This window comes from Staurois parvus, unplaced genomic scaffold, assembly GCF_062004578.1.
Source record: "Staurois parvus isolate SC_StPar_1 unplaced genomic scaffold, SC_StPar_1.0 ptg000867l, whole genome shotgun sequence".
Classification (NCBI taxonomy): Eukaryota; Metazoa; Chordata; class Amphibia; order Anura; family Ranidae; genus Staurois; species Staurois parvus.
Genome location: NW_028318663.1, coordinates 949389 through 959669, shown reverse-complemented (window position 1 = coordinate 959669; position 10281 = coordinate 949389). Strand labels below are relative to the sequence as shown.

General features: G+C 46.4%; 1 protein-coding gene across 2 annotated transcripts in view; it reads left to right on the top strand.

Annotated features, from left to right (window-relative positions):
• Positions 1-7124: 7124 nt before the first annotated feature.
• ATXN2L (ataxin 2 like) overlaps positions 7125-10281 on the top strand; it is a 36471-nt gene continuing 33314 nt past the window's right edge. Inside the window, exon 1 of one of the 2 annotated variants that reach the window (XM_089655773.1) lies at positions 7125-7415. In XM_089655773.1, the coding sequence (XP_089511899.1) occupies positions 7279-7415 (137 nt within the window). In that variant the 5' untranslated portion in view covers positions 7125-7278. The remainder of the gene's footprint in view (positions 7416-10281) is intronic. The other variant, XM_089655774.1, reaches the window with a different exon arrangement.

Sequence of the window (10281 nt, the reverse complement as noted above, 5' to 3'; positions counted from 1 at the left end):
GGGGAACTGAGCCAATGGCTTCTGCTGTTGTGTGAGCCAATCAGGAGAGAGAAACCCCCAGAGAGCGGCTGATCTCATGCACATCGCTGGATCATTATTTTCATAATGCTAATGGCGGCGATCAGCGACTTATAATGGGACTGCAATAGTGCAGTGGGCTATCTGACACTGACTCTGAGGGGAACTGAGCCAATGGCTTCTGCTGTTGTGTGAGTCAATCAGGAGAGAGAAACCCCCAGAGAGCGGCTGATCTCATGCACATTGCTGGATCGAGAGGGGGCTCAGGTAAGTATAAGGGGGAGCTGCACTCAAGGGTTTTGACCTTAATGCATTGAATACATTAAGGTTACAAACTTTCTGCCCTAAGAATCACTTTAAACACATCTAGATCTAAAATGCATAGGTGTGACCCCAGCCTCAATCTGCACAGCCATGGCCTGAGGGCTCAGCCATTCCTTCAGTGTCCTGCTGTGTTGCATTAACATGTGTTAAGTCAGGGCAGCAACTTCAGGTATCAACACATAAAAAACATAAACAACTCCCAGTCCAAGCCAACTCCATGTTTCCCATACAGGGGAAAAATTTGCATTTATATATATCTAGTATCTCCCAGAAGTGAACCCATCCCTCGCATTTCTGTAAATCTTTTATTCTCTCTGTTCATGTGACAACACTGAAGAAATGACACTTTGCTACAATGTGATATATTCAGTGTACAGCTTGTATAACATGTAAATTTTCTGTCCCCAGGGGCGGACTGACAACTCATGGGGCCCCCGAGCAATAGGGGATCATGGGGCCCCTGTGTCCTTGCCAAAACTCAAAAAAGCCTATGAAAAAGGTACCAGGGGAATCTCATGGGGCCTCCTACTGACCCTGGGCCCTCAGGCAGTGCCCAAGTTATCAAATGGTCAGTATGCCCATTATTGAATGTATTTATCGTAAGCCTGGAACTATATTGCAATGTGGTGCGCTGCGTCGCAGTATAGGGTGAGATGTACCCCGATTACGAATATCGTGTTTTTCTATACTTCTGTAATAAAGTATATTTTTCAATCAAAAAATGGTCAGTCTGCCCCTGGCTGTCCTCTCAAAATAACTCAACACACAGCCATCAATGCTTTCAAAGCCATTTTGGTTGCCAGTTTAGAGCTACACAGGAGGTCTGGCCCTAGAAGTAATTGCCCTCGCTCAGATATTCGCAGGGATATCTCACAATGTGTGGTAGGATTTCCGTTTACATATGTGTGTGGGGACAATGCATGCGCTCGTCTGTGCACATGAGCATGGGGAGGGATGTGGCACCATAAACATTTATTTTATTTTATTTCAAGTTTTTGTTTTTTTTAAACACTGTACATTTATTTATTTTTTTCTCAATGTTATTGTCATCACAAGGGACAAATAACATCCCCTGTGATCGCAAAGGCTGTCACAGGTCATCTTTTGCCTGCGTGCGTTTCCTCCAGGTACTCCGCTTTCCACCCACACTCCAAAGACATGCTGGTAGGTGAATTGGATCCTGTCTAAATTGTCCCTAGTATGTGTATATATGAATGTGAGTTAGGGACCTTAGATTGTGCGCCCCTTGAGGGTTAGGGACTGATGTGAATGTATAATATATACAGTCAGGTCCATAAATATTGGGACATCGACACAATTCTAACATTTTTTGCTCTATACACCACCACAATGGATTTGAAATGAAACGAACAAGATGTGCTTTAACTGCAGACTGTCAGCTTTAATTTGAGGGTATTTACATCCAAATCAGGTGAACAGTGTAGGAATTACAACAGTTTGTATATGTGCCTCCAACTTCTTAAGGAACCAAAAGTAATGGGACAATTGGCTTCTCAGCTGTTCCATAGCCAGGTGTGTGTTATTCCCTCATTATCCCAATTACAAGGAGCAGATAAAAGGTCCAGAGTTAATTTCAAGTGTGCTATTTGCATTTGGAATCTGTTGCTGTCAACTCTCAAGATGAGATCCAAAGAGCTGTCATTATCAGTGAAGCAAGCCATCATTAGGCTGAAAAAACAAAACAAACCCATCAGAGAGATAGCAAAAACATTAGGCATGGCCAAAACAACTGTTTGGAACATTCTTAAAAAGAAGGAACGCACCGGTGAGCTCAGCAACACCAAAAGACCCGGAAGACCATGGAAAACAACTGTAGTGGATGACCGAAGAATTCTTTCCCTGGTGAAGAAAACACCCTTCACAACAGTTGGCCAGATCAAGAACACTCTCCAGGAGGTAGGTGTATGTGTATCAAAGTCACCAATCAAGAGAAGACTTCACCAGAGTGAATACAGAGGGTTCACCACAAGATGGAAACCATTGGTGAGCCTCAAAAACAGGAAGGCCAGATTAGAGTTTGCCAAACGACATCCAAAAAAACCTTCACAGTTCTGGAACAACATCCTATGGACAGATGAGACCGAGATCAACTTGTACCAGAGTGATGGGAAGAGAAGAGTATGGAGAAGGAAAGGAACTGCTCATGATCCTAAGCATACCACCTCATCAGTGAAGCATGGTGGTGGTAGTGTCATGGCGTGGGCATGTATGGCTGCCAATGGAACTGGTTCTCTTGTATTTATTGATGATGTGACTGCTGACAAAAGCAGCCGGATGAATTCTGAAGTGTTTCGGGAACATTATCTGCTCATATTCAGCCAAATGCTTCAGAACTCATTGAACGCTTCACAGTGCAGATGGACAATGACCCAAAGCAGACTGCAAAAGCAACCAAAGAGTTTTTTAAGGGAAAGAAGTGGACTGTTATGCAATGGCCAAGTCAATCACCTGACCTTAATCCGACTGACCATGCATTTCACTTGCTGAAGACAAAACTGAAGGGAAAATGCCCCAAGAACAAGCAGGAACTGAAGACAGTTGCAGTAGAGGCCTGGCAGAGCATCACCAGGGATGAAACCCAGCGTCTGGTGATGTCTATGCGTTCCAGACTTCAGGCTGTAATTGACTGCAAAGGATTTGCAACCAAGTATTAAAAAGTGAAAGTTTGATTTATGATTATTATTCTGTCCCATTACTTTTGGTCCCTTAACAAGTGGGAGGCACATATGCAAACTGCTGTAATTCCTACACCGTTCACCTGATTTGGATGTAAATACCCTCAAATTAAAGCTGACAGTCTGAAGTTAAAGCACATCTTGTTCATTTCATTTCAAATCCATTGTGGTGGTGTATAGAGCCAAAAATGTTAGAATTGTGTCGATGTCCCAATATTTATGGACCTGACTGTATGTACAGCACGGCATAAATTGACGGCGATATATAAGTACCTGAAATAAATAATGTTTATGGAGAGATCTGAAGTCTATGAGACCCCATACATATCTTTCCTCTGGCCTCCAAAGCATCTGATCAAACTGTGATGGGTGTGATTAGATACTTTCACAATCCGGTAATGGCTGGTTAACATCAAACCGGAAGTGGTGAAATCCTCGTCGCTTCTGGTTTCTGATGTCACACAAGTGTAGAGAACAACACTGAGTTTTATGACTGTAGCTGCAGCCGTGATCCTGCCACAATCACTTCAACCTGTCGCCGTTTATAAACGGAGAAGGGATGGGAAAAGGTTAGAAAAAACGAATGTACACCATTTTTGGCACACACGGTGATCTGGCGCACACACCACTCTGTGCATCCCAGATCCAGGTTGGCTCTCTAAGTGCGGCGAGACTTGGGTAAATGCCACTAAACCGGCTTTAAAATAGGAACAACTAAACCCCCGGTGCCCAACCTGTGGCCTGGAGGTCACCTGCAGTCCTTTGACACTCTTTGTTTGGTCCTCAGGGTTATAGCAGTGATTTCCAGCAGTCTCATGTAACATGTCTCCAGTCAATGACTGTCTGCTGAAGTATGTCCCCTCTCTCCAAAAACCCCCTGTATTATGTTCACAGCCTCTGACCATCTCCTGTATCAAGTCCGAAATCTCAAACTATCACCTCTATCATGTCTGCAGTCTCTGAACATCTCTTGTATCATAGCTACAGTCTCTGATCATCTCCTATATCATGTCTGCAGTCTATGATCATCTCTGCAGTTTCTGACCCTTTCTTGTTTTGCACCCTCAGTCTCTGACCATCTCTTGTATCACATCTGCAGTCTCTGATCATCTCCTATATCGTGTCTGCAGTCTCTGATCATCTCCTGTATCGTGTCTGCAGTCTCTGATCATCTCCTGTATCATGTCCACAGTTTCTGATCATCTCTTGTATCATGTCTGCAGTTTCTGACCATCTCTTGTATCATGTCCGCAGTTTCTGATCATCTCTTGTATCATGTCTGCAGTTTCTGACCATCTCTTGTATCATGTCCGCAGTCTCTGACCATCTCTTCTATCATGTCTGCAGTTTCTGACCATCTCTTGTATCATGTCCGCAGTCTCTGACCATCTCTTCTATCATGTCTGCAGTCTCTGACCATCTCTTGTATCATGTCTGCAGTCTCTGACCATCTCTTGTATCATGCCTGCAGTCTCTGACCATCTCTTGTATCATGTCTGCAGTCTCTGACCATCTCTTCTATCATGTCTGCAGTTTCTGACCATCTCTTGTATCATGTCCGCAGTCTCTGACCATCTCTTCTATCATGTCCGCAGTTTCTGACCATCTCTTGTATCATGCCTGCAGTCTCTGACCATCTCTTGTATCATGTCTGCAGTCTCTGACCATCTCTTGTATCATGCCTGCAGTCTCTGACCATCTCTTGTATCATGTCTGCAGTCTCTGACCATCTCTTGTGTCCTGCCATCAGTTCTTGGCTATATCCCATTGTGTGTCTGCAGTCTCTGGCACTGGATATTCACTGAATCCTATGTGTGGCCCTCTGATGATGCTGACGGTTGCACTGGAGGACCTCCTAATCAGGAAAGTTGAACGCTTATAAATGCGCTCTTTTACGGACATGTGAATGTTGCCATAGCGAGTGGTGGTGCCCTTTCTCTTTGAGCGCATGGAGTCCCTGGTCACTCCTGTGTGATATAACGCACAAAAACACACATCAGGAGGGTTATCAATTCATTTACGTGATCTGTTTATGCTTTGCTCCGCACCATCCCACTCCTGAAAATCAGGTGCCTTTCTAGTGCATGAACATGTGCTGACGATGGCAGTGCGCAAAGACACAGATGTACAAACCTAAGCTAGGGCAACGGAAAGCCAATGCACCGGATTTGCTGCTCACCACAGAGGGCGGTAACCTATCACCACTTGCCAGGGCGTGCAGCTTCGCCACAAAGGCCTCATTCATATAGGCGCTGTAACCCGTACAGTTGGAATGGACCCTTGTTTATGTCGCGGGAGCCTCACACAGCCTAGGCTGCACTACGGGGACACAGCCGCTTGTCCTAGTATGACAAACACGCAGGGGGCGGGAGAGAGGCCCCCTGAACACAAACTGTCTGCCTCCAGGGCTGCTGACCGGCCCCTGCACAACTGTCACAATAGGATGTTATGGTACCATCACACCAGGTTGTTTAGAGAAGTCTCATGGTTACCCAGTGTGCCAAAATATGAGGCATCACCATAGTAACCGCCTGACCGAAAAGTGGACTAGCGTTACCCATAGTAACCACCTGACCAGAAAGTGAACTAGCGTTACCCATAGGAACCACCTGACCGGAAAGTGGACTAGCGTCACCCATAGTAACCACCTGACCAGAAAGTTTACTAGCGTTACCCATAGTAACCACCTGACCAGAAAGTTTACTAGCGTTACCCATAGTAACCACCTGACTGGAAAGTTTACTAGCGTTACCCAGAGTAACCACCTGACCGAAAAGTGGACTAGCGTTACCCATAGTGACCACCTGACCGGAAAGGGGACTAGCGTCACCCATAGTAACCACCTGACCGGAAAGTGAACTAGCGTCACCCACAGGAACCACCTGACCGGAAAGTGGACTAGCGTCAACCACAGTAACCACCTGACCGGAAAGTGGACTAGCATTAACCATGGTAACCACCTGACCGGAAAGTGGACTAGCGTCAACCACAGTAACCACCTGACCGGAAAGTGGACTAGCGTTACCCATAGGAACCACCTGACCGGAAAGTGGACTAGCGTCACCCATAGGAACCACCTGACCGGAAAGTGGACTAGCGTCACCCATAGTAACCACCTGACCGGAAAGTGGACTAGCATTAACCATGGTAACCACCTGACCGGAAAGTGGACTAGCGTTACCCATAGTAACCACCTGACCGGAAAGTGGACTAGCGTTACCCATAGTAACCACCTGACTGTAAAGTGAACTAGCGTCACCCATAGCAACCACCTAACAGGAAGTGAATTGGTGCCACCCATAGCAACAGCCTGATTGTAAAGTGAACTGGCGCCACCCATAGCAACCACCTGACAGGAAGTGAACTGGTGCCACCCATAGCAACTGCCTGACTGAAAAGTGAACTAGCTCCACCCATAGCAACCACCTGCCTGGAAAGTGATCTGGTGCCACCCATAGTAACCACCTGCCAAGAAAGTGGTTTTCTATGACAATGTTTATTACTTCTGCCAAAAGATTTGTTGTCCATAGCAACTACACTCCTTCCTTTTTGAAAACATGACGTAAAAGGGGCCCAGATGATGTAATGAGGGTAAGCATGGCGTCTTCAAAGGAAAAAAATACCCGCATGAGCCCTCGCATAGGATCCAGGAAGAGTACACAGGGGGGGTAGGAGGCACTAACGTGCCCCCAGTCACGTAAAAGGGACATTTTTTTTCTTACTTAGGCCACGGGCTACGTGACGTCATGAAGGGAGAGGAAGCGGCCGCCATTTTTGCGCCCGCCTCTTCCCCATCGTGCACGAGCCCGGAACCCTCCCGCTTACCCAACCCCCTCCTTTTCTACCAGAACAGCCAGGTAGGCAAGCCTTAGCCCCTCCCTCACGGCGCGATTGGTCAGGCTTAGAGTCGACCCTCCCTCCCGGCGCTGTCCCATTTGTTCGCTTTCACAGGCCAGGCCCCTCCCCGCCAGCTTGCCGCGCGCGCCGAAGGTGCTCTAATCGCAAAGCGAAGGGTCAGCAGCCGCTCGCGAGCTCCTTCCTGGCAGCCGATTGGTTAGTCGACGTCCCGCCTCTCCCCGGCGAGTTCTCCTATTGGACGGCCGGGTAGTCCCGTGCCCCGAGCGCCTCTGTGCCTGTCCACGCGCAGTGTGGCGGCGGTTGAGGTGAGGCGCGCCGCTGTTGGTTTTATTCTCTCTCGCCGCAGTCGCTATCATCAGATCTCTCTGTCCTCCTTCGGAAAATGATCAAGCAGCAGCAACAGCCGGCCCCAGCGAACCGCAAACCTGCCTCGTCGGCCATGGCTGTCTCCTCCCCCGGGAGCCCCAACGGAAACCCCCTTCCCCCGGCGCGAAGCCAAGAGCGTGCAGGCACCGGCAGGTAAGACGGTTTGAGCGGTGGCGGGATCGGGGTAAGGCGGGCGGGGGACGATAACCTGTTTACCGGCAACGGGGAAGAAAAAAAAAATCTCCCAGCTGACTGACGGGCCTAGCGGCCAATAGAGCGGGCGATGCAGAGGGATAGGGGCGTATCCCTGGAGGTCACGTGGGCGCAGTACGGCTCGCGCTGCCCTCCTCCCTGCTTGGCTGCACCGTTACCATCACTGCGCATGCTCCTTACACCGGCCACAGGCCTCAGCCAATCACCGGTCGGCCTACCGAGCCACCTGTACCCCGGAACCCCATTGTTGGGGCCTAACCACTGAGTAATGCAGGGCTCCTGCCTGTACTGAGCAATGCAGGATAATGTGATATTACTGATCATTGAGCAATGCAGGGCAATATAATATCTGTGTACTGAGCAATGCAGGAATTGTACTGATTACTGAGCAATGCAGGAATTGTACTGAGTAATGCAAGGGCAATGTCTGTACTGATCACTGTATATCTGTACTGACTACCCAGTGATACAGGATAATATATGTACTGACCACTGGACAATAATATATGTACTGACCACTGGACAATAATATATGTACTGACCACTGGACAATAATATATGTACTGGTCACTGAGCAATGTTGGCTAAAATCAGTGTGCTGATTGGTGAGCAATGCATGGTGGAATTTGTACACTGATCACTGAGCACTTCATAGTTGTATCTGTACCCTGACTGCTGAAAGATGCACGATAGTATCTGTACCCTGACCGCTGAGCAATGTAATGCCTGTATTGACCAAGGAGTAATGCAGCCCAGTGAGAGGCTACTGGCTCCCATATCTGATCCTGGGATCCCCTGTTGTGTTTCTGGTATCGGATTGGAGGTGCAGTGTAGTCACAAGTGTGACTGTACCCTGTGGGCTGCTTTATACTTCTGTGATTTAAAAAAATGCAGGTGAGCACTTCCATTCACCTGTGGTTTAAATTATTTTATTTATTTATTTTTTTTTAAGCTATGTTTATTTGTTTTTGGGGTTTTTTTTTTTTGTTTTTTTTTTCTCCTGAGTCTTCTGACAATTTCCTGGGTCATGTTCCTTTTCACAAAAGTACAATAAACTTAATAGCAGCACAAACTTAACTTATGAAACTTCCTGCTAAAGATAATGCAGTTGTGTGTGTAGATGAGGTATTGGCTCACTCACATGGGTTCTGTGGGCTGTACATTGTGAAGCTGGTATTTTATTTGATGGATCTGTGTGCAGGCAGCTTATGGTCCATGAGGACGCAGCAACTGGATGAACACAGCCACAGGTCTTGGACAGGCACATGGATGTAGGTGTACAGCACCAAACACAGACTTTGTATTTGGAGCTATTCACACACACACGTGCACATGTTTCAGACTAGGATCCGGGGCTGTTTTCCTACCGCCGCTGCATCCCCATAATTAATGGCTCATTCACAATTTGTGTGTAAGAGAACCCGTGTGACTGAGCCCTTGATTTTATTTATTTTTTTTTAAATTCTACTTTATTGCATCTTTTTACAATTTTATTTTCTCACAATGTTTCTTTGTGGCAAGGGAGGAGGAGAGGGGGCATATCAGCAGTGGATGGTGTCAGTAGTATTTTATTTTTTTGGTAATTTTTTATTTTTTTTTTCAGTTAAATGAACAGGAAATGGGCACCTGTTCATTCACAAAGCATAGGAAACCATTTGCTATGCTCCTAGTTATGAATGAACACAGATTTTTTTTTTTTTTCCTTTTTCCAATAAAATCTGGTGCAGCTATGCATGGTAGCCAATCCACTTGTAATCTCAGCTTGTTCAATTACGCTTTGATATAACCTGGAAGCTGATTGGTTTCTATGCAGAGCTGCACCAGATTTTGAACTCTGCTGTTTTAGTAAATCAATTCCTGTGATCGGTTCTGATCACACACTGTGTTAATTTAGAAAAAGAATGGGCCAGTAAATGACATTGACCAGCCGTTGCTCTCCATCCTGACATATCTCCATGCAGCAGCTGGCAGGAGAGGAGGAAGTCCAGCAGTGCTGCATCGAGACAAGGGGGGCTGGGGGAAGCACACTGGTTCCCCGAGAGTAGGGGGTATCCAATGGGGTGTGTGTGGAATGGGGGTCAATTACATGAACATATATCCCTGTATGACTCTGTGCAACAGCTGAGAGCCGTAGCAATGAGAGCAGCGGTTTTCAGTTGCTGCACAGAGCTGTATAGGGAGGTCGGATCTTGTAATTGCCCCCCAACTCCAGATTCCCCCTGGTGCAGGTGTGTTCAGTGCGTTTTTGTCAGTTCACCTGTGGAATGGTGCTGCAGTGTTGAAGACCTCCGTACCGCAGATGACCGCTGCGGAGCAAATGGAAAAGCGTTTTCTGTAGTGGTGCACCAAAATGAGAATTCTAGATCAGCAATTTGCGCTGAAAACCAAAATGGACTACTTTTTTTTTTTTTTTTTTTTCCCCAGTAATGTGAACTTTTATTGAAAGCAACATACAAAAATTGGACATAAAATGTATAAACCTAAATATGTTGCACCATAATTTGAAAGAAAAAAGCAGCATCAGAAGATTGTGTGGTGTTTGTTTTTTTTTTTTTTTTTTTTTTTTTTTGTTTTTTTTCTTTTCAGCAAGCCCGATTTTTGGCTGATATATTGGCGCATAATTATTTTTCTGTGTGCCCTTCCAGAGAGCTTTTTCAGCAGTGTGAACTGGGTCTAAGTGATATAGGATCACATCTGTTTACTGATCCCTGAACACAGGATCATGTCTGTCCCCTGACTACTTGCTGAGCAATACAGACTGATATCCGTGTCCCAATGACTGCACAGCCTGTTGGCATTCTTCCAT